Raw genomic sequence first — 22,089 nt, 5'->3', positions numbered from 1 at the left:
GCAGTAGACGTCTAACAGCCTTGTCCTCTTGACTTTAGAAACGTTATTATTTAAAAAGGAAACTGATTCATCAATGCTGAAGGGACTAATCCTAATGTAAACATTCACAAATTACACCAAATAGCTGGAGCCAGCTATTCAATGTACAGCTTTTCAAATGCAGAGTTTGACGTTAATTCATACTACTGTCATTAAGTGAATTAATTCACAAGGTGCAAATCAAAATGATATTAATATTTGGACAATTCAGCTGTCAAATCAAAGAATGTGAGTGAGATAAAAGCTACAGGTTACAGACACAGAAGAGTTTGCATTTATAATCAGGTCATACAAGGTCACAGCTTCTAGAAAAGTACACATGTGCTATGCTTTAAAGTCATTATAAATGCATCTAATCAGGAGGGGTGAGGGGTTATCCTGCAGGGATACACAGCTACGGCAGTGAAAACTAATCATCTATTATCCTCTCTACAGAACAAACCTGTGTCTTCAGTGACAAAATGAAAAATGCCGTCTAGGGACATAAAAGAGAAGATATCAGGCAATCAGAATCAGTTGTCTGCACAAATGACTACCTGAATCTCTGTAATAACACTTCACTGGAGAGTTTAGTGAGACGCAATCCTGCTAGACTGCACCAGAGACGCAAAACAAAACATTTGATATAATGATTGCCACATTTAAGGTGAGAACGAGACGGAGTCTGCACACATGAAACTGAAAGGCTGTTCTAAGACAGCTTCAAAAGGAGGTAAAAGTTATTTTCTTTTTATAAAATTGTATTTCAAGAAAGATAAAATAAATAAACATTGGATTTGGCCTGCTGTCCTAGAACCCAATTAGCAATTATTGAAACATCGACCATAAATATTCAATAAATAATACAAAACAGACACAGATTAGTTGAATTCGCAATGACTTGGGATGTAAATAACAGAGAGACAGTTGAGTTAAAACAAAGCTGAGATAACGCTCTAAAAGCATCACAATGAAAAATAAACAAATTATGAAAATATGGGATCACATTAATAAAAGAAACTATTTCATTCGGTCTTTTCCCAATTTGATGCTGATGAACAGCACTTTAAACCTAATGCACAGACTCAGAGAACATTAAACTGAGAGCTGAACAAAAAGAGATGAAGCACTTACTGTTGTAAGTGTAGCCTGATGGATACAACAGACAGATGAGCAAATGGATGGAAAAATAGATGATTAAAATCATGAAATGAACATATGAGGAGCTGATATTATAATATGAAGCCATCCGGGTGGCAAGGTTTCTTTTCCAAAAACATGCATCCTCAACCAACAGAGGGGGCTAAAGACTAAATAATGGGTTCAAGATTCACTACAAGGCTGCATTTTAAAGGACTTAAGGCTAATTATCTGTTTCTTATTCCAATTCATGGTTTGCAAGCATGTTATGAGCTTAATAAAATAAAAACTGGGCTTTTTTTTTTATTGTGTGACGATTGTGTGATGAAATCACAGTGCAATTTAATGTGCAAATTAGCGGGATGATGTTGAACCAGTGGGAATTTATGACAAAAATGCTTCCTGGATTCTTAGATTTCATAAACCCTCGATGGAGAAAACAAAACAAGGAGATCAGTGAGATAGATCCTGTTGTCAGTTTTACTCCTGAACAAACTTAAGACTGAAAATACACTGTTGGAAGCTGTTGTGACGCTGTACTAACTGGCATGTGTGTTGCTGTCCAGCAGCTGACTACACGTCATTACGTTTTTATAGATTAGTTATGGGATGGACAAGCACTTCCCACTCCCAAGACCTAGAAGAGAGGACTTCAGGTGATGGGTTTGTGGAGACGGGGGGAGATAAAGCTGGACAGCGTGCTGTAAACTTACGGACGGGCTCCGTCTTGAAGAACTCAGCCGGGCTGCTTTCGCCTTCCCCCTTGCCGTTGATGGCTGACAACTTCACTTCGTAGCTGGTCTCTGGCTTCAGGCCCTTGATGGTCGCCTCACCGGTGTGGCCTGTATACAATATATCAGAGGCAGTGCAGTCCCTGCTGAGAACACCTTCATACTTGTGATTAGCGGTGAAACAAACGCACCCCCAGTTCAAACAATACATGCATAATTAATTCCATCCCGAGTAAACACTGATTAGCTCAATTCTCGTTTCATTCCAACAATGTTTAAACAGGTATATCTATTTAGCGATGGTCTAAAAGGTCTAAACACAGCGTACACAGAAACAGAAATAACTGACCGCTGTTTCAAAGCCACCATCATCATGTCTCAATTAGTTTGGGAATTTTCTTTCCTGTTATTATTGTCTATTTCTCTTGTGTTACACTAAGTTTTATATGAACTTATAATTTCATTTATCTGCACTTTTATAGAAATCAAATGCAATGTTTTATAAGACCTCAACAAAAAAAATGTAATACTCTTCCTACAACAGAACAAATCTACATTAGGACTAATAAGTAAATAGACGTGTGATCAAAATGTCTCATGCAATGAACTGTGTTCAAATTTTTTATACATGTGAAGGTTTCTGTTCCATGGAACAAAAACCTTCCCATGTATAAAACAAAACCTTACATAACTAATGTTGTATATTACTATTTGCTTAAAAACAACCCCATCTTTTTTGATTTGCCTTGTGTTCTTACCATCTTGAACTTCATAGACCGAGTGCGTCCAGCCTCCCCGGCCCTGAGCCCTCCACTCCGCTCTGTATTTCAGGACAGGAACACCTCCGATGGACTCTGGCTCCTCAAACTGGATCTGTGCCGTGGTGGAGAAGGGTCTCACCTCACTGACGGATGGAGCCGACGGCACCTCTGGTAAAGGGAGGAAATGTACAGCGACAACGAAAACTGTGAGATTGCAGCCGGCCGATGCTGTCAGACTCCATTGTTCCTTTACACTAACAGGCTGAGCTAACAGTCCAAAATGCATCTAAAACTGCCTCAGCTTTGTAAGAAATTGACCATAATGACATTTATCAGACACTGAATGCTGCAAACTCTTGACATTACCTCAGAAAAATAAAAAATAAAGAAAGGTAAAAAAAAGACATTCAAACACTCCTGTGACAAACAGATTAAAGTACCAACTAATCTCAAGTCAGCCTCAAATGATGATAGTTGCACAAAGAAAACAACAGACCAATTAAACAAGATATTTTGATTATGATAAACCTTTCAGCTGGAAAAAGAAGGATTAGATGCATTCAAATCCCTTGCAGTCAGCAATGCACAATGTAATGTTTCAATATAATGGTATTGGTGTTGAAGGATATGAAAAAGTTTTTAGTTATCACTATGCCTTCCTAAATTTTGTATTTGTCGAGAAAATGTCTGGCCTGTAGTTCACACGATTGATTGCCGCGTGATCTACTCATTTCCATTCAAGTAAGTCAAGTTTACTGATCAAAATAACCCAATATTGGTTTGCCTACCACTTAAATTGGCAATATCTTAACTATTTAAAGCAGTGAGATTGGTCATATCAGATTACTGGTAGCCGTTCTGAATTCTTACTCTGGTAAGAGCATAGATCGTCATACTTTGATCTTCGAAATGAAAAGACACACTGTGATTATTGGTTGACATGTTTTCAACTTGAGGCTAAAGAGTGCATTATCTCCCTGCTGTCTGTACCTTCGGTCTAATGTGGTGTGGAATATACAGTCTTTGGTATCAGCTGGTGGTGATGTTATAATGTTATAATGAAATGTTGCAACTTTTATAAATTGTCTTTTTATTCATAATACACACACTAAACCCTCGGATGTGCACACTAATATATTCTGTTTTACATGTCAAACACTAAGTGAAATCCTTAGCGGCGCAGTAGTTTCTAAACAACCAGAGAGAAGGAACGTTAAATTATCCGCCTTTTCATTGATTATCCATCTAAGCAAACACTGCTCTATGTAATCTCACATTATGGTTGATGTTTGGTCCAAAAATGAAACCAAGAAAAGCCTTGTGAATTAATGTATGCACTACAATGAAATTGTCTAATAATTACTTATTTGTCATCACTAAAAAATCAATGTCCTAAGCAGTCAAAGAAAGTTTACACCCTGCACATCATAACTAATTTAAACAGCACAACTAAATCCAAAACAGCAAACGGAATATAAATAACAGAATCACAGCTGACCGGCCTGAATGAGCAGGAACTCCTTGGACTCGGTGCCGATCTCATTTGAAGCAGTGCAGTTGTAGCTCCCAAAGTCATTTTCAGACTCGGGGGTTATCTGGAGGAGAAAAACAAATATATGAAGGGCAGTGTACCAAAACAGATGAACAAATGTGTGTGTCAAACACTCGGAAGGTGACCTTTTTCTTTGTCCATTAGAGTAGCCTATTTTTATTTGTTGCTGTGAGCTTTCCTGCTGATGAATTATTCATCCGATTTTTTTTTTTTTACCCACAATGGAGCTGAAAGAAAACCCCTTTACTTCAAGTCTATGCTCATGAAATCTTAAAGACACAAGGGATATGCATGTGTGTTTGTGCGTGCACATGGAAAGGCTGTGTGTATAAGGCACATTTGTTTTATGAACTGTAATTTGTGGTTTAACAAGCGCGTGCGTGTGTGTGTGCGTGTGCGTGTGTGTGTGTGTGTGTGTTTACCTGCAGGTAGCTGGCTGATGGACTTCTGAAGATCTTGATGTTGGTGGTGTTTGAGTTGGGGAGCTGCAGTCCATCTCTCAGCCACACAATAGATACATCACTGGGATGCGCCTTGACCTCACAGCTGATATTGACAGCGTTTCCCTCCCAGGTATATACTGCCACTGCACCGTGAATCTTAGGGGCATCTAGTGAAAGACATTCATTTAGTTCTGCCACAACATTTAAGGTTTTGTTGTTTTTTTATATTTTGAATAAAAGTGAATTCAAGAGCTACGTAATCAAAAATGACATATTTTGCTCAGTTAAAAAGGGCGTATGACTAGTCGTTTTTATTATGGTACTCATATTGTAAGCCGAAACACTTATATCAAGAGAGAAGGAAATACTGTACTCACAGCGGACCTCCAGAAACGCCGGCTGATCATCCTCTCCAATGGCACTGCGTGCTGTGCACAGGTACTGACCCGCATCTGTATACTTGACATACTTCAGAGTGAGGGAGGACACACGAGCATCACTTCTCACCACTACATTTCCATCCAGGCTCTGAATGGGAGCAGAAAATAGGTTGGTTTAGAAAAAAAAAACATTCCCATCAGTTATTTCCCAATACCATATTGCACATTTACACATAACTCATTTCTGCAAAAAGAAGTGTGACCTGAAAAATAACACAAAAACAACTTCAGAAAGCCTGCCTTTAACGACCAGAAGAGACATTACGCTAATGAAAAAGGCACAGTCTGCTCCGTAAAGACGTGGAAACATAAGGACACAGTTGACAGAACAGGGGAGCTTATCAATAATAGATGAGAGAAGCACTGGAAACCATCCAGAGCTTTTCACACCGAGGGCTTATCAACTTGTGAAATATTGTGATGCATGACGCTTGACAGCAGACCCTACATGCCACACTTGCACTTTTATGTCGGGGCTTAAGAGTCACTAAGTTTATGACTTGAGGTGTTTCTTTGGTATTGTACTGAGTGTTGCAATGCTCTCTGAACCCACATCCAGCACATGCCCCAGTTTCAGTGATGAAGGGCACAAGCCAAGTCATATAGCATTTGAAACCAGGGGAATAGCAGAAGACAGCTGGCTAATGAGATGTGTAAATGACCCCGCTGCTCTAAAGATACCTGGTTTCATTCACTTGATAGGCAGAGTTCCAACATCCGACCATAAGTGGCTTCCTGACCGTCAGGGTCAACAACTCTGTGTTGTTGTGGTTGCTGTTGTCATGTGACACTAAACCGTGGGTGTACAGTTTCAGACCAAAGTTTTCCTTTAAAGAAACATTTTCTCTTTCGGGACATAACTAATTAAAATATGTATTATGCAGGTTCTAAACATTCATTTTCCTCAAGTGCTTATTAATGCCACTAATGGAAGAGCAAATATTCAAACTCAGCAAGTCTGAAGATTAGTTTCTGGATTTGGGACATTATTTTTTATACAGTACTCTTTGATACAGTAAGCTTTGGGGTTTTTATGGATTCTTCTTTTTACAAGGTGCTGCAGAATTGAATAGTTAGGCCTCACTAATGGTCGCCTTCATGGCTTTGATCCAAGCTGCAGGCAAAACAATGACACGGATGCTTTTACACATATTGAATGAGGGCCCAGTCTGTGCAGCCATGTAAGAGAAGCCCTCGCCAGTTTGTATGCAAATTCCACAGACAAAGCATGTCTGGGGCATTCATTATGCATAGCGGATAGCAGGACCAGGGACTCACTTACATAACACACTACCCTTTTATTCTGACCCCTGGGCAGAAAGCATTCTCCCTCGACCCCTGTCGCACGGCTTCGGACACCTGCATCTGTGCAACATGCCACACTGTGTACCGCCTCAAAGTACTAGTTAGTCAGTATGTTTCAACATTGAGTCCTTTTTAATTGTGTGCTACTACCTTTTAAAGAATGCAGCATCGAAATGTCAACAACCACAAAAAAAACATATGGACAGTCTCCCCGTTTGAAGCCCGTAACGAACATCATCTATGGGAGGGAAATCATGCCTTCATTAAAACGTGATGGTGCGATTCATTAATATTTTATAGTATGAATGCACGAGGCAGCATAGTAGTTGTCGATAGGAAACATCCTTATTAAACATCAATTATTTGTTGACTTTACTGCCAGAAGCTCCTCTAACAAAGCCGACCAAACTGACAGCAGAGCTCTCCAACAGCTTTACCAGCAGAGGAGAGACCCTGCTGCAACGTGAGAGCATAACATGAGAATACACTGAGGACATGTTAAACTCATGTCTCACCCAATCTTAACTGGTCCTGCATACAAATGCGCCTTCCCCTGAATGTACCCTCCCTTCCGTGGCTTGTCAAATGAACACTCAGCTGCCTACGCACTTGCAACAAACATGCTCAGCATGCTCATATTGCCCCGTGCTCATTCTCCTCCTCTGTGGTCTATAATGGGATCTCTTGCAGAGAGACACATTGATCAATTCAGAGAGCAGGTGGACTAAACCCCATATTCCTATGTCGGAAAGTGAGAACTAGTTAACGAGAATCAATGAACCTGAAATCACAGATGTGCTGCAAATATGTTGCTGAGATATAATTTGAGAGACAACAGTTAATTCAAATATGCTTCATAAAAAAATAGCATGGCATAACTCACGCATGGCGTGATTGTTCTTGTTTTAGGGAAAAGTAGCACTTGCTTTTGATTATATTTATCCTTCTTTTCAAACTAGGAATCCTAGGATATTATGTTTGGGCTTTTTGTCCAGCTGTCTTTCTCTGAGTAGAGTGTGATACGTGTTTCAATTCTAAACATGTTGTAATCACAGGTGTTATTAATGAGTGCATGTTGGAATCAGCGAATGTAAAAAACTGACCCATTCTAAAACGGTTACAGAGAGGAGTAAAAGGAAAAGACCAATGTGTTTGATGTCCAGAGCTTCCTGCAAATTGAAAATAAAACACCGGGGCTATTTGAAGAACCAAATGATCTAAAAATATGTATGAATTTCCCTTCAAGTGGTACAAAAGTAAAAATAACAATGGCAAGCCTAGCATTTGATCTTGCACCTGAACCTGTGATGAGCTAATCATCAACGACACACTTCGTGAGAGCAACAAACTTCTCTTCATTTGAAAGCCTCAATGATGAATCTGTACTGTCCTCTAGTTCGGTGCACTCAGCACTGAAATTAGAAATGACAAAGTGGTATTTCTCACCAGTTTTCTCACATTGTGTAAAACACATATTTGATAAGGAAGTCAATTGGTGGAAAGCTTAAGTAGGCAGCTCTTTCTTTTGCCAATGTTCTCTTTCTCGCAGGAACAGTACCTCGCTCTGATACTGTGAGCAGCTGCACAAAGACATCTTGCATACATATTCCTTCATCCTTAGTCCAAAAAATGAAAGCTATAAAAAAATGTTTTTGATGTCAAAAATATATCTTAAAGTGACAAATCAAGGATTGGCATCAGATTGAGTGAGATCTGGAGGTGCTGGTGGAAGGACAGAGACATCTGATGTCTTGTTATTGACTTGTATTCTTGCAGGTATGTAAAAGGTCTGAAAGGAAAAGCAACCACAGGCTGAAGTAGACGACTGCATGTTGAGTTAATGTGTAAACCGAACATGTAAAAGAAAGAGATATGGTCAGACAGGCGCCCTTGGCATCTTGCTCAGGAGTTATACTCCCCTGCCCCTTAATTGATCAAGAAATTTGATCTGCGTCCGTCCAGAATTGAATTAGACTTCTCTGACATGAAAATAGCTGGGTGTAGGTAAAAAGTCATGCATTTAGAGTACCTTGTGTTGCTCGGGCCGAGTCCATGATGCCTGTAGAGGACAGAGACACAACAACAAACAAAAGGCAAAGCCATTCTTAGAAAGTAATCCTTATCCAGGCAAAGCTGGGACGCTGCACATTGCATGCAAGCGTTAAGTGTCCATATTATTTTTCCCTAAGCTGAATGTATGATTGTGCCGAAAATCTGCAGATACAATAAGGTTTATGCTCTGGATTTCCATAGTGGAGAAGCTTTTTATGTGACAACAGGTGGTTTTCTTTTAATAGGTGTATTTCTGGAGGATTTTTTGGGGTATGTTTTTGTTTGTACTGCACGCTGGAACAAGACTGCTTCTAGCCCTCAAAGAAGTTGGTGTATTGGCATCACGATAACAGAAATGCTCACGGATAAAAAGGTTATTGGTTTATCAGGATGAATCCAATACACTGCCACAAAGGGAGATGGCAGCCTGTTTGGTAAAAGTAGTACAGCAGTTAATGACAAACAATCCATTTTTTAGGCTTAGAGCAATAATGATTATATAAAATCCAATAAAACTGGCATTGTTGTTCATTTGTGCATGTAAAAAACATGTCCTACATCAAGAAACAACAGTTATTCGTCATCAAGTCTTGCTGTGTTTCTTAATAAGCACGAGGAGTTTAGAAGAAGCAATTTTGTTGCACTTCTTCCTATACCCCTTGCGACACCTAGAAATAAATCTTTGCCGACAGGTGGCCTGTATCAGATGCTCTGCTCTGAATGCTAGCAGTACTTCTATACAGCCTCTAACAGTGTTGTGCTTTGATTGCATTTAAAAGCCTAAAATAGATTTGAATAACTCATTCTTTAAAAATAACATATGCTAGCGTATCACCCTGTCAGTGGATATTTATAAATACTTTAATGGGTGGACTAAAGATTATCGTGATAACTAGGCCTGAGTTATTGTGAAATTGTATACATAAATGCCTCTCCATATCACCATGTAGCTCTCATGTCTGATTGGTTTATTAACATTTCAAATAATTGTATTTAATGCATATTTTTCAGAGAATTTCAGGAAATAGTAGTATAGTTTATACTATAAATACTTTAAGCACATTTAAATTGATTTCTGACTGGGATCAACATGAGTTTCACTTTTTATCATGTTATTCAGTATTACAGAGGTAATATCATCACATATATCAAGATAAATAAGTGATAATCCCAATCATGTTGGTCATATTTCCCACTTTACTAAATGCAGAATTACTTCACATCATCGCAGATCAAATCAAACCTCTGGATAATAAACAAATACATACAACTGTCCCAGTCAACATGCCATGTCAAATTAAATCACAATGACACTAAGTAGCCCAACCCCACAAGACGGAAAGCTGGTTAGAAAGCATGCTCTACGGATTTCATGACGCTAAAGAGAAAATGTTAAGCATGACAATGAGATGTGATGACCCACATAGCGAAAAAGTGCTGAAGCGTAACAAGCAGAATAATAAACAGCTATTTCATCAGGTGCAACTGTTAAGTAAACAAAAGCAACCGTCCATTAATTCACAACTAAAAATTACCCTCTCATAATCAATGCTGGTGGCTTGTAAATACATATGGTGTGTTTGAATTCACTTAACATCATTGACAAACCTGATTCCCCCTTTACTACGAAAATAAGCAAAATAAGGGATGTAAAAAGGGGAGATGATTAAATATGTGCAACGCTCATAGTGTGAGGTCCAATTAAAACTAGCAACCTAACAGTCTGGAACCACCACGACTGCACGCGCTTGACTGCAGCGACGCTCCTGCCCTAAGTGAGCTGACAAGTGTCTCCGACGCCGTCATGTCTGTGACAGGTGTTTGTTTCAGACAAAAAGGACAAGGGGACAGCAGCAAATGCGAGCGTGCAAAACGGAAGTCACCGAACCAAAATTGCTCCTCCGAGCGAACGCTCAGAACAATATGATGACTGCTCCCTCGGGACTTAGCATTTTTTCCAGCCCATTGTTATTCAATCCCGTGCAGAATCATCCCGGCTCTTTTGTTCTGACGGGAATTGTAACGTCAGCGTAAACAGGGCAATGCCGAGAAAGAGGAGACATGCTAACACGGACACGCTGAACACATAAATGTACAGCAGCCTGGTGGTGCTACAATCGAAGGGTGACGCCTGACTGAGACTGATGACTATGCATGGTGTCATCGTCCCGTGTCACAGAGCTTTTGCCAGTGGATCACAGAAAACTGACGAGCATTTCAGTGAAGAAACTCTGACGCGATCGCGCCACTACTGAGCTGCTGTTGGAAATGAGCAGCCTTTTGTGTTTTGAGAAAACAATGCTGTCTTTGCAGTGGCACGCAACACTCAAAGCAGTCCTCTGTTTCAGAGGCCCGGCCAAAACCGCTGCCACACCACATTAATTACACATTTTCTTCAAGCAACTCATTACTTATATACTTGTGCATTTATTTTCTTACGTCTTTAACTGCTAATTGGCAACCTGGATATGAACAGACTTTCACAGCAGATTTGTGTCCAGAAACTTGATTCTTTTTTCATTTGAATTTTTTACAAGATTAGATAACCAATCAACTACATACTTTGAATGTGCTTCTATGTTTTATATTTAGTCCTTTTTCATGACAACCTCCTTCTGTATACATACAGTTAAAAACATTTACAGAAAAGTACAGCTTGAAAACTTTGAGCATCAAGCGGAATGTTTAATATGTATTCAAATAAGCCAAACATTCATTATGTAGATAATGTACAAGGGAGGGATAAATACTTAATTTACATTTTCCCTAATTAAACAGACACACTTATCTTGAGTGACTCGCAGAAAATTCATTCAAAGGACGATTAAAGTTTTAAAATAAAAACATTAACTTGAATAGCCGTATAAACAAAACTATCCCCAGATAAGTGCCAATTTGAATTTGAAACAGGGCGACGCAAACAAGCACCCACGAGCGTACAGCTCTTTTTTTTGTTTTTAATGTATAGTTTCACACATTTTCTATTGTATGATACAGTAATCTCCCTCTATGCACACACATTGCGCACCCCTTTTACTCACAGTTGGAGCACATCGTTTTGAGTGAGAGGTTATTCATCATGAATTTGTTTCTCCCCGTGTTAACCTTTAAAATCTGAGACCACAGTAAAAAAAAAAAAAAAGGAAACGAAACCGGACCAGATTTCGAAATGAAAATGAATGGCTGATCTGTCACAGAATATCAGATGTAACAACGACGTGGAATGCTTAAGAATTCTCTCATCCTGATCTTTTTGCTCCAACATTACTGAGTAATTCAATACCCTGAGCTACAGAGACCGTGTCCTTCACCTGCTGCATTTTAGGTATAATTCTCACATGAAAGGTGAAGGTAACAGTATTAAAGCCGTAACTCTTGGCTCTTTATTCTTTTTACTTTAACATGAAGCTCTACTGTCAAATTTAAAGTAATTGACAGGTTAAAAGGGTTATCGAGGGTGTAAATGTTAGCTTAAAGGTACACTGTGGAGATTTTGACCAATACAAGCACTATGGAACAATGTTTTACATGTGGGTCTGCATTTTGTGTGGAAGAAGGAGAAGGCTCCGAGCAAGTAAACATGGATGGAAACAACGCAGGTTTCAAACTTCAGAAAAATCTACTTTGTACATATTCTGTTTAACTTCAAGGGTTTTGGTGAGTAACAATTAATTTAAACAGAAGCTTTGTTTGAATACACCACGGGGCATCTTTAATAATTAAAAAAATAGATGTATTTTTAGGGTTGATCAAGGCTTCATTCTAGCTGTAAAGGCGGCCAAAACCACATACAAAAATGATTTCTGATGTTTTGTTTCTGAGGCTTTTTTTCCCAAAGTTGGCATCCTTCTGAATATATTTGAACGGATAATTAAACCATTAAAATGTGATCCGTTGCAAAAGGTAGAATACTCCGCTACTCATCATCTTGCTGTAAAGCAAAGATGATGAAATTGGTTGTTTACCAAAATGTCGGTGTATTGCTATAGAGTAATAGTCCACGGTCTTCTAATCAGTCATGGGCAGTGTCATTTTTAAAATGTGAAACAGAAGGAAAAGTACTGTACGGGAGTGAATCTTTTTATTTTGCATAACAGAGTCCATGTCCCAGATAAACAGCACGATTCAAACAAGAAATGACGGGCTGACCAACGGGGGAGCCCAAGAACTGAAAACACATTTAAATGAACTGCAAATGAATTCTGTGTATTCATCACCACCACACATCTAAACTGGCACAGTACAGCTCTGTACTGGTTTTCTGAGCAACACAAAGATATTTCATCAATATATTTTTAAGAAAATCCTGCACTTAACATCTAAAGTTTGCTCAAAAATTGAACAGCTGCATTTTTTTTTCTTCAGTTTAGCATATCCACCCCAAACGAATGTTGTTTCAATTGTCGCACCATCCCAGATGAAATACAGCTGTTATGATGGTTACAGATAGCATGACAGACGGACATCAGATGAACAAACAGAACAAGACGATTAAACAATTAGCAGCCGTTTCCTCATGCATTCATCAGAGACCCACTATGGAAATAATGTCCCTGGTTGATAATCAGAACTTTTAGGAGAAATGTAAATCTGCATCTACTCTTTCTAAACGCTACGGTCATTCAGTAAGGCTGCTAATCATTTGTTTGCTGTAAAGAGATGCCACAGATCACGAAACATACTGCAGACTAAAGTGCAAAACACACGACCGCCACAGCACAGCTGTGCGTCACATGACGTGTCACTTGATGTGCCATGCTGTTGCATGTCATCGTGGGTGGGCAATGTGTATTGTAGCTGCCTGTTTCTTTGTTAATGACAAAGAGCCCCTTTGTGTTATTTATTTCCTCAGCATCCACAGAGTCCATCTTCACACCCACAGTACAGCTTGCCAGGCAAAGTCTTTTATGAAACAATGGTGGGATGCAAAGCCCTGAGAGTTACTCAAGCCCCCTTATAACAGCTTCAGGACCACAAAAAAAGACTATCCATCACCGCCAGACAAGGGAGTTGAGTTTCAGCAGTTGGCAGGTGTGCTGCGAAAAAATGAATGCTGCTTCTCATTTGACATCTCTACTTGATAACAGAACAGAGGAGTTAACTGTTACTGGGCGCTGCATTCGTGTGTACCTCGCCACTGAGAGTGTGTAGGTTCACAAGAACAAAAAAAACAGGCCCGTCGTGACGTGCGTCATATGGTGGTAGCGTGTTTTGCACTCAAAGTGATGCTTCACTCAAAACCTATTTTTGAATATCAAACACTCAGCCCTGTAGGCTTGACAGTTGGTGCAGTGCCTGTAGTCTGCTTGAAATCATGTCAATTACAATGGATTTCAGTGGCAACCGGTTTAAACATTTTGGAAAATGTCCATTAAACCTTCCTGCAGCAAGAATCCACTTCTCCTCTGGCCACTTCTACGATCGGTACGTTTCAAACGCTCACATTTTAATTTTGGTCTGCAGGGTGTGTTCTGATACTCAAAAAGATTATAGGTGGAGCACTTTTACCCTCAATTTTCAAGTGATACTGAAATGTTAGACAAACTACAGTACTATGAAAATGATAGACAGACTGAGCTGGGCTTGAATCCAGGCAACCTCATGCTGTGATGTAACGTTTGAAATGATCAGGCAACAGCGACACAGAAATGGCGTCTCTCTTTTATTACGTTATTAACCAAATTGCCATCTGATCTCGTGAGATAAGCTCCACACACTTTCCATCACAAGATCAGTGTGACAAGTTTTTACAGGTTACATTTGGGAAGCATGCAGCAGTCAAATCAATTTCATGAACTCTAATGAGATCATTCCTTGGGGTTTTCAAGAAACAGCTGGGAGATTTTCAATAAAAAGAGGTTATTTGATTTCACTGGGGGTTTTGTCAAACCTGGAGGTATACTTTGCCAAACTACTCCAGTACATTTCTGTGCCACGTGGTTTTCATACCTGATAGATCCTGTTTAGATGTGCCTGTAGGAAGAAAATGTAGTGCATGTAATGGACTGGCTACAGAATTCCTCTATGAACTACAATATATCTCTGAAGCATTTCCCCCTTCATTACCTCTCAACTGTAGCAAGAAACCAAGGCCTTGAAGAAGCAGGCCATGTGGGCAATAGATGTGCGAGAATACCAATCAGGTATTCATTGTTTTTGATGGTTTGTGAATGGAATATTGCAGAATACATAACCAAGAGGACATCATATCAAGGATGTAATGGTTGGTAAAAAAGCTAGCTGAAAACAAATTAAATAAAATGGCAGCAGGATATCAATATATATTGATAGTCGATAGAACATACTAAATTGAACTTTTCAATCTCCAGCATGAGCAGAATGATGATAATGGTGATTGAAAATGCTAAAAAAAAACAAAAAAAAACACTTGATCGTTCAAGTGCTCATTCCAGCAAATACTGTACAATAGGAAGCAGATAAAGTGTAATCATCGTCTCAAATTGCATAATTATTTGGGGAATGTTATACTTGGGTTTCTGATGCAGATTCTCTGGACATTTGGGAAAACTCAATAGTGTACTCCACATTACTGGCTGAGCATCACTGAGCTAATTACATGATATCCTCTGGGCCACCGAATAGAAGCTGCAAATTTAGGGGAACTAATCATCAGTCCGTAATCTTGTTGAGGAAACGGCAGAAGTCCCCCACCTGTGCATGATCAATATACCTCTTTAGGTAAAAAGGTATTCAATTCCTCTCGTTGAGACACCGGAGTCCTGCAGGTTTGTGTTCCTCCCTGATGGTTACTATGCAGAGTGTCTCAATTCCACATCACATGCTAATACGTTATAAATTATACTGGAAGAAAGTTCATTCCATTTTGTACATGCAGGAACTGGTGCATGAGATTAATTGACAGCAGTCAAACGGCAATTTATAAATAACTTGAATTACCGCCTCACGGCTGTCTGCCCCCGCCAATCCTTGAGTCCGAAGGGGACCAAAGAAATTCCCTTGAGGTGTTCCTGAGATATCGCCTTCACAAGAATGGTACGGATGGATAACATAATGCCTCTGCCCACGGTTATCGCCGGCGCAGAGGGGTTGAAATATATCAAGAATTTCCCATATGGAAGTATCAGTAATCCAGTAAAAATAAATGCTTATTTCTAAATAATTTACTTTCTGTGCCATCTCAAGAGACAATACCCCCCGATCATCACATCATTTTTTTTTCTCTTTTATTAAACTCTACTAAGTGGTTTCAGAGTCTAATTTCCCCAGTGTGTACTAGTTACTTAAAAACTTAGAGGTGTGAATGTATGTACAGTATGCAGCTGGGACTCAGATATATCAGTCTACTTTGCACCAGTTGTGGTTCAATGACTTCAGGTGGAAAATTGCTTGCAGGACATCGGCCCTCAAGGAACAGAACTGAGTACCCAATATTGAGCTATTGAGCTTTTACTGTCATCCACAATGCCTTTATTATCTTACCTGCTCTCCGTCAGTGAAGACGTGCTCACCGGAGCTCCAGCTGATGGTGGGAGTTGGATCTCCTAATGCCTCACAAGTCAGAGTTACCTGCTCCTGCATCTCTGAAGTGCTCTGGTTTACGATGTATGTGATCTTAGGTTTGACTGTAAACACAAACACAAAGTGGTTACGAAGGCACGAGCACAACAAGCCAAGCCAGGCGGTTCAGCAGCACAAATGCAATCAATAAAAAAACAACTCGGTGGATGTGTGATGTGTTCGAAAGGAGGCGGATCTGTAGCTTGATACTGGTGATGGGGGATTTCTATGGCAGCAAAACTGTGTTTAAGCTCTTCCAGTCCCAGTAGAGACAAAGTTGTGATAACCATGTTTGAGTCCAAACTTAATTCATGTAATAACAATGTATTTAGCCTCTCTCAAAGGAGCCCATTTTCCTTTATGTTTAGATTTGAGAGAACTGTTGTGTAATTGTTACATCTGAGCTAACTGAGAGCACAACAAGGTGCCACAACTGTGACATGTTGAGCATTACGATTATTATTAACACAATGTTTTCATACATTTTATTTTTCACGCATGAATTGATCAATATATTTGTACATTTTAAATGCAAGTCTATTCATTCTAGTAAATGCTGTATCATTTTAAAATGTTTTGAAACCTTGTATTAAAATGCTTTTAGCTCAACCAATAATTATTACATAAACAAAAGAACAGCAGTGTTGTCATATTGTAATAGACATGGACATTCAGCAGGATGAAGCGAAAAGAAAAAGTCAACAGCCTCCCCAGAGGGTAAAAGGGACGGGAGACAAATATATTGCATGAGAATTGCAGACCGAGTCAAATCTTAACACAGAGACTTGAACACATATTCATATAATTCAGTGTATAAATACATATATCATATATTTAATAATAATATAAATATATGATCAGACTTGGTATTGACAAGAACTCCAATCAGAATCAGGGAAAAGAAACACATTAAAACAGTTTTTATATTCAGAAGTGGGAGCTTACAAGGAAGCCCATGATTGCATCTTTCCCACATTGATGTAAGGAGAGCAGAACATTGCAAGTGCAAGAAAAGTGTTCAGATAATTGGGTAAATATTGCTTAATAGGTAAACAATGTGCTCTGAAAGCTCTCCTCAGTAATTGTGTGGTAATCATTGTACATGTAGCTCTAAAGGTGACTTCTGTTGTTAGGGAAAATAAACTGAACCAGCGATCTCATTGTGAATTCATGGGACTACATGCACTGATATTGTGGTTGTGATGGAAATTATGGTCCTTACATGACAGAATAAAGACAACAACAACCTGGTGGGCACATGAGAAGAAAGGCAGAGCTCATCCCACTTGGCCAGTTCTCTGGATCCTTAAGCTTCATCTTTACATGAAACAACCACAACCCACACTGAAACAACACCTCATCTTGTATCCCTTAGAAAACAGACACATAACCATACAATTGTTCTTCCCCCACCTACATAGTCTTATCCCTCATTCCCACACACTTGGAACATTTTATAGTCTCACTTTATTTCGTGGATGTATGTATATAAAATGTTCTGCCTTACCAAACACTCTCAGACTGAGTTCCTTCTCACTTTCCCCGGCCTTGTTCTTGGCAATGCAGATGTATTCTCCTTCATCCAGCTTGGCAACATCCATTAATGTAATTTCTGAGCCATCGTCATTAAAGCTGTACTTCTCTCCTGCCTCGAGAACCACTTCGTCCCTGTGGAAAACATGTGTTTGAACATTATATCCATCAATCCACTCGATGTTTAAACTGTACCATTTTAAAAGCTTTAAAAAAAAATACAACTGGTTTGCAAATAATGACTTGAGAAAATAATCAATAGTTTCTAGATCCTTGAAGGACAAAAAAGAAGAAACGGTGAGATAGAAGTGCAGTGACGAAAAATAGAGGTGAAAGCTGGAAGAGTCAGAGCAGAACATGAGGTGAATGTTTTACTTCTGCAAGTGTTTTAACAACAAAAAATGTCTTTTACCATTGGCAGCCATATAAAAGTGATAATGTAACTGTCTGCAATAACTTGTTTAGGGCTTCAATACAGCACTCAACAAATGGCAGGTGCTGTCGAGCTGCACATTTATAGAAAATGTGTTTAAGGCACTAAAAGCCAGGGCTGTGCCCCCCAATCGAAGCTGTCTGCACAGCTAACTGCCGTCTAGGAAACAAGATGAACAAAGCAGGAAGCTATCAATGGCTGTATTCAGATACACAGAATGATAGAATACTGTGGCTATTGATAACACTGCGGTCTTCAGGTTTCACTGTTTACATGCACCTTTGATAACCTGTGATTAAGTATTCCATTGCAATGAATGAACCAGCAAGTACAGTATATCCCTAATATGTGTGTTACTGTATGGATATTACACTGACAGCGTTTGAATTGGATTACTGCAATATATGTATTATAATTCTGTATTCTGGAATAAACATTACATCATGATGTAATGTTTATATGATCATGTATAATTAACGCAATTCAAAAAGAAGCAGACAGAGAGGTCTTCGATGTGCGTTTGAAGGATATATCCAGGCCATCAAACTGGTTCAGCAGCGAAAACAGGTTGAAAGGTAAAGATAGAAGCTGAAGCCTACAGATCACAGAGTAAAAGTGAACCACCACATCACCTGGTGATCCAGACAGAAGACACTGAAATTAAGGAACAACACTGTTCCTGTAAAGTTGGGTAGGTTAAAAAGAAAAAGCAGCATGTAGTATACATTCAATAGGTAACGTAGCATAGGTGTGCTAATGCTACTTAATAATGTGATAACATACTATGTATGTATAGTTTGAACTTTGAGTGGCGTCAAAGATGGAAAATAAATGTCAATCTCTACTAGTCAATATGCTGTTTGTGTATGCGAGTTTCCACAAATTAAGTGTAAAAAATGAATAACAGGTTTGAAAAGTTTCTTGCATGCAACAGCAATCACTTTACCATTACATTAAGTCAGGCATCTTAATTGTTTGCTTTCTTTCATAGACTATGATTTCTATGTTTATGTCAGTTCGACAAATATACAGATAAATTCTTAGGGCAATGTGCCGCCATCTGACGAGTGCTGCGGCAAAGCATTTGTCTCTCCAGTTGCTAGCAGAGTTGTTTACCTTGTCCAGGTCACCATGGGTTCAGGAAAGCCATCAACAGCACAAGTTAACATGGCCGGCTGCCCGACATCTGCTGTGGCGTTCACCTCTGACTGCCATACCCTGATGGTCGGGAGCACTGAGACACACAGAGATAGACGCATAATAAAAAAGATTGAAAGCAAAAATAAATTGGGAGACAGACAGATACATCGTCGCATAGATAAATAGCAGCGAGGGGAAGAAAACAGACAAATTCAGAGCACTTATTTTAGGCACACTCATTTGCTTGGCTCAGAAGTTGCAGGAAGCAGACTTCATTAGCATGGAACATCTTTGATACACAGTTGCTCTGGGCAACTGGTTCCACATTGATGCTGAGCCGAGTCGCCGCTAAGGATACACAGCTTATTCTGGCGTCATGGGACACCTGCCACACAAAAACATGCAGACTTGAACAAAAAGGAAAAGGAAATAGCGTGAGGTGTGCTCACCGTTCACAACGACCTTGATGACCCGCAGATCAATCTCGCCGCGTGCCATGAGGCGACCCTCGCAGGTATATGAGCCCTCATCCGTCTTCTTTATGCCGCGGATTTGAAGGTGATTGTTGCTCAGTACTTTGAAGCGAACTGAAAGAGAGCAGAACCTAATTGTCAGCCGTGTTTTATATTTGGAAAGTTTAAATTAGGCGGTATTTGATGATACACAGCTGCTGTTGTGCTACATTACATTGTGATGTAATGAAAGAAGAAAAAACACATTGCAAAGACTCCTTTTGATATATCAATATAACAATTTTACACAGAGGTCTGATTTAACAACCAATATCGCTGCATTATTATCACAAATGTAATGTTGAATTTATGCATTTTCATCAAGTTCAATTAGTCAAAGAAATGTACAACATGTCTGTCTGTCTGGAATACTGCGGCATGAAAAAGGGCAGTGATTATATGTGATTTCCACATCGTCAGAGTCATATGCTTGAGCATGCCCGACACGGAGAAGGAGAAATATGGCCCAGGAGAGCTCTCTCACTTGGAGATGAAATGTGAACCGAACAAATTTAATCATGTAGTAATTCAAAATACTATCAAAACCCACACATGAGCTTGTGTTATTATTTTCCAGTGAGCGATACCAACAATACCGAACACATCATGATATTGCTCAGTGTCAGAGGTGAATAACAAAATCAGTTATGTTATCAAATTCAAAACCAAATTATTTTTTCCCTTTCAAAGCACAAGATAAACCCTGGAGGAGACCGGCAATAAAAGCAGGGCGAGAACACCTTCAAGTCTCTAATAAATCTGCATAGCCAATGCTTGTGCCTGGAGTTGTGTGTTGTTGTTGTCTTTTACTTTGTAGTCGTCTATGTCCATTAAAGGTCAAATAAATTAATCAAATTTTCAGTTTTAAATCTGGCCATATCACATTGTTGATATGGGTATGGTCATACATGTATGTATGTATGTATGTATGTATGTATGTATGTATGTATGTATGACCACCCTTCTGAAAAAGAAACACAACAAGGAATATTTAGTATTGACAGATTTTTGAATATTTTGATTCTACCTGATATGACTGATTTCAACTGGATTTTGTGCAAATCATTATGCAAACTACTAGATCACGGAAACTAAATGTCAAACAATATTGAACAAAAAACTAACAACAATATCAAGAATGTGTCGAGGTGAAACAGATAACAGGAGCTGAAAACCAAATCAAATGAAATAGAAATATGATCCCCAAGCTGTTCAGAGAGCGCTTACCATCTTTTTCCATTTGTATTCTCGCTCCTTTAAATTTCCAGAAGACAGTGGGTGGAGGCGAACTGATGACGTCACAGACAATGTTGGCATGGTCTCCTTCTGTGAACTCTTGGGGTGAGGGTACGTTTGTGAAGGTGATTTTTTCTGGAATAACAACATAAATCATAAATACTGATTACTCATCGATCATTTAATGAGTCTCATCAAAGAGCCGTCTTCTAAACGAAGCTTGACTGCCGGGGAGAAATGCTTTCTTATTCAAAATTACAGGTATAGGAAAAATTGTTACACGCTTTTTTTATTCCATGCTTTTCTCCTGTAAAAAAAAACTGGAGGTATGCTTGGCAATTTTCACCAATCACCGTCTTTTCAACACACAAAATATTAAATTCGGACCCATTTTACAACCAACCCACTTCACTGAGGAGTACTTTCTTTCAGGCATTGCTTTGCAATATCATTATCACTCACAACAAACCCTGCTGACATCCCATTTTACGTTACCAGAACTAAAGCATTTCTAATTCACAGTAATTCCTAAAAATCACCAATTGTTTAATGAGGAGCTCTGCGGGGCATTGGATTAAATGCAAAATTTACAGAATCATAATCTACTTCCCAGCTATAAATCTACAGCATCCCAACAAGGCTTAACATATGAAAACATTTTTCTTCTTCATATATAGCAGTTAATTTCTTGCAAAAAGTTTTAATCTAAAACCTTAAAACACACACATACACTGTAAAAAATGTCTATACAAAAATATAACTGCAGCTGTAACACTCATTGCCTGCAGGGGGTAAACGTGGTGCAATTGCAGCAGCTGTTATCTTCTTTGACTGCAGGGTGTGACATTACATTACATCTGCAAACTCATCCTCATACTTCCCTTTACTGTAGGTGGCAGAAGTTGTCGCGTGTGTAACTGCTCCGACAACAGCGGTAGCTCGCTTGTGGACTACAAGCCAGTTCCATGAAGACCTTCACAAACAGTTCAAATGTCCATCTTTAAACACAAAAACTCGAGCCGTATAATGCAAGTCTCATGTATCCAGTTGTTTGCTCACTACTTCCCAAATACATGCATCCTCACTAAAACCTTACAATTTAAAACACTTATGCATAAACAGTCCTGCCTATTCAGTCAAAAATACCAGTGTTTGGGAAGTAGTAAGCATGCAACTGGATATATGAAACTTGGATGATGCTGCACCAGTTGTGGGAGAGTTTGTACTTAAGAGTTTGTACATAAAGTTTTGATA

General features: G+C 39.1%; 1 protein-coding gene across 1 annotated transcript in view; it reads right to left on the bottom strand.

Moving 5' to 3' along the window:
- The window catches only part of ncam1b (neural cell adhesion molecule 1b), a gene marked incomplete at both ends in the record, with an annotated part of 64,557 nt that overhangs the window by 12,541 nt on the left and 29,927 nt on the right, over nucleotides 1-22,089 (bottom strand). The window contains 12 exons of the mRNA XM_079225459.1: nucleotides 1,872-2,000; nucleotides 2,648-2,818; nucleotides 4,149-4,245; nucleotides 4,625-4,812; nucleotides 5,023-5,173; nucleotides 8,420-8,449; nucleotides 14,392-14,415; nucleotides 15,904-16,046; nucleotides 17,489-17,649; nucleotides 19,064-19,181; nucleotides 19,537-19,674; nucleotides 20,827-20,970. Of these exons, the coding sequence (XP_079081585.1) occupies nucleotides 1,872-2,000; nucleotides 2,648-2,818; nucleotides 4,149-4,245; nucleotides 4,625-4,812; nucleotides 5,023-5,173; nucleotides 8,420-8,449; nucleotides 14,392-14,415; nucleotides 15,904-16,046; nucleotides 17,489-17,649; nucleotides 19,064-19,181; nucleotides 19,537-19,674; nucleotides 20,827-20,970 (1,494 nt within the window). The remainder of the gene's footprint in view (nucleotides 1-1,871; nucleotides 2,001-2,647; nucleotides 2,819-4,148; nucleotides 4,246-4,624; nucleotides 4,813-5,022; nucleotides 5,174-8,419; nucleotides 8,450-14,391; nucleotides 14,416-15,903; nucleotides 16,047-17,488; nucleotides 17,650-19,063; nucleotides 19,182-19,536; nucleotides 19,675-20,826; nucleotides 20,971-22,089) is intronic.

Source organism: Taurulus bubalis (assembly GCF_910589615.1).
Source record: "Taurulus bubalis genome assembly, chromosome: 10".
NCBI lineage: Eukaryota > Metazoa > Chordata > Actinopteri > Perciformes > Cottidae > Taurulus > Taurulus bubalis.
Note: the sequence above shows the minus strand (reverse complement) of the source record. Positions and strands in the feature narration are given on the sequence as shown.